This window comes from Coturnix japonica, chromosome 27, assembly GCF_054131305.1.
Source record: "Coturnix japonica strain WE chromosome 27, WE-NBRP24, whole genome shotgun sequence".
Lineage (NCBI taxonomy): Eukaryota > Metazoa > Chordata > Aves > Galliformes > Phasianidae > Coturnix > Coturnix japonica.
In genome coordinates, this window is record NC_140689.1 from 5,393,351 (window position 1) to 5,396,354 (window position 3,004).

General features: G+C 41.2%; 1 protein-coding gene across 1 annotated transcript; it reads left to right on the forward strand.

Moving 5' to 3' along the window:
* The first annotated feature begins 357 nt into the window (after positions 1–357).
* On the forward strand, positions 358–2,795 carry LOC146756391 (E3 ubiquitin-protein ligase Itchy-like). Its single transcript, XM_085524418.1, has 5 exons — positions 358–497; positions 684–780; positions 1,286–1,358; positions 2,034–2,131; positions 2,473–2,795. The coding sequence occupies exons 2-5, from the start codon at positions 714–716 to the stop codon at positions 2,649–2,651; spliced, it is 417 nt and encodes a 138-aa protein (XP_085380544.1). The 5' UTR covers positions 358–497; positions 684–713; the 3' UTR covers positions 2,652–2,795.
* The last annotated feature ends 209 nt before the right edge of the window (positions 2,796–3,004 follow it).

A 3,004-nucleotide genomic window follows, 5' to 3' on the forward strand; every position in this document is an offset into this window, starting at 1 on the left:
GAGAGAGAATGAGTCCCGTAACCGAGAGGCCTACTGTGAATCTAGGCGAACGGCTGAAGGCTCCCACACACTCCCCTGAACGCCAGAACTCGAAAGACGTCAGTCTAGTCTGCGACTGAGTTAATATAGAGTCCAGGTCCCGTGACCTATCGTGTTGTTCTCTGGGAGATGTAGTCTTCTTCTGTAAGTTGCAGATTCAGTAAAATTATTCATGCTTTATATGATGTTATGATGTGGAATACTGATAGCAAAAATTACAAAATTATTAAACCATGACAACTGTGATTGCGGGTGCTTTGAAGTACAGTAGTATTTCAGTACAATAGTCTTGCTGTAGAATCAAAGTAGTAGCTTGTAGTTTCCATGTTTATGAAATTTTTCTTCCCTAAAGGTGCTCCTGTGTGGAATTCAAGAAATTGATCTGAATGACTGGCAGAGGCAATACCATCTTCCGGCATGATAGCAGAACCTGCAGACAGATATTGTGGTTCTGGCAGGTTTGTAGACTTCTTTTTTCCACACAAGAACGCAGCAACAGCTTAATGAGCAATAGTCAGAATTACTCAACAGATAAGTAGCATGTAAATGTAAATGATAACTGCTAATCCAGCTGTCCCATGGGGGATGGGGAAGTGAACATTTCAATATTAAACTTGACATCAATGTTAATTATTATTTTTCAGTTTGGGAAATAAATAGATAATGAGAAGAGAATGAGATTTCTACAGTTTGTTACTGGAACGTGCAGATTACCAGTAGGAGGATTTGCTGACCTCACGGGTAATGAGCCCTCTTTAATGCATTTTATGCTCATGTTATTTCCTTTTTTCTTAATAAGGACCAAGCTGTGTGTTTAAGGGTATTTTTTAATGAATTTATATGGAATCTGAGTCTTGCATATTGGTAGAGCTGTGATAGAAAAAGGGATGGATGGAATGTGAACACGCCTTGCATCAGTGACTTGATCCATGGTTTGGACATGGTCCTGGCAGGGCAGCCTGCTCTGGGTATCCTTGGTTGATCAGAGTGGCAGGACTAGGTAAACTCCAGAGATTCCTTCCAGTACCAAACCAACGATGTGATTCAGTGGTTGAGTTTCTTTGAAAACCACTTCATATTTATGCATTTCACTACGTGGATTTCTTCAGAGGGATGTAGTGAGAGACAAATGTCTTTGTGCTCTGCAAGTAGTTATAGTCTTGTTTTCACGCGCTGTGTTCATGTATTACCTACTGGTATACACGGGCAGTTAGACCTAAGAATTCATTGTTTGATTTTTGTACAGGGAGCAACAGACCCCAAAAATTTTGCATTGAGAAAGTTGGAAAGGAAAACTGGTTACCTGGAAGTCACACCTGGTAAGTACGAAGGATCAAACTCTGCTGTGGTTCTGTTCTTACAGATGGCAGTCTACTTTGAGATTTTAGGAAGTGGGTGTGATATGGAAGTGTCTGAGACTGTGTGAAAGCAAAGCACTGGGCTATGGCAGTAAGCTCTGCTGAGTAATAGTTGAACTTCTGAAAAGCAGTTTTGTGGTGGAGCTGATTCCATTGTAAACGCCATGGATCTGCACATCACTAAAAACGTAAAGCTACTTTTAGTACTTAAGGTTGTCCTTTTTTTAAAGAGTTTGGGATTGATCTTTCATTATCACCACACTCGATCTTGGCAATGAAAATAAATAGCCACGCTCATGCTCCCTCTTCGCTGGAGAAAATGTAGCTTCTGCTCAGTTTCTCAGTTACGCTGGTGCTTTGTGAAGATGCTCAGATTTTAAGTTTCAGATACAGAAGAGAGATTAGGTGAGACTTGTTCCTAAATACATTGCCAGTTATGGAAAGTTATCGCTGCTCAGGTGCTTGTTGTGCTTTAACTCTCACTTTCATAGGCAAGTGCATGTCAAGATACAGGTGTTTTAGAGGGTACAAATGCAGTTTTCCTTCTGAACAGGACAGTTCATATGCCTGTGTTCCTAATGGATATTTGGTGGTTTAAACTGTTGTTCAATAATTAAGGTTTCTCTTTGTTTTCAGTTTCAGTCGCTTGGACCTTCCAGCCTATAAGAATTATGAGCAGCTGAAGGAAAAACTGTTATTTGCAACTGATAACCCCACAGCATCTGCTACCCCAGGTAATATTGGACTTCCAGCTGAGATGAATGACTTTACTGCTCCCAGCACTGCTTGAGCAACCTGATCTGTGTGAATTCATACTGCATAACAAATACATACTCGTATGTAGCTGCCAACTAATCCCAGTTCTCAAACATGAAAGTAACTTCTGTTTCGTTGTTTGCCTTATGAAAATGACATGAAAAACTGAATGAGATGCTGAGCTGCTGATGGACGAATTAACAAAGCCTTATTGCTCCAGGTAGCTCAGGTGTTCCTATATGAAGCTGCACAGTAAATGCGTCATGTCTTCATCTGATCAAGCAGCGGGAGCTGATATTTTAATGTGTTTCTGTTCCAGAAAAAGAAAAACTGCAAACGAAAAGCCTGTTAAAATTGTCTTGTTTGCATCATTCTGACATGCTGCGCTCTGTCTGTGAATTCAGCTCTTGGTTCTGTTGGTATCTCCAGCCCCTGATTCTTGTGGTGTCTTCTGCATTTTCTTCAAGCATCGCTGTTTGTGTATATATGCTCTATTGAACAAGGACATGAACTGGGATCAGCAGCACTGGATGGTAAAATACTTTACTGAAATTCATTGTCGGCATTTCCTTGTATTGTAATTTCCAATACTCAAGTAACAGTAACAATATCTGTGTAAGTCAAATATTTTTATAAAATGACTCAAAGAGATGCTCGTCCTGTCATTATTGGTTTGGTGTTACGAAGCACAAGTGTAGAAATGAAGGATTGAACTGCTGCTGGGGGTTGCAGGTAGGCTGGGTTTCTGTCGTGTGCTATTTCTGCCTGCTGGGGATGTGAGCGGGCATTGGGCCCGAGCCCCGCTCGTGTTGGTCACAGCACAGGGGCTGCAGGAAACACTGGGAGAGCAG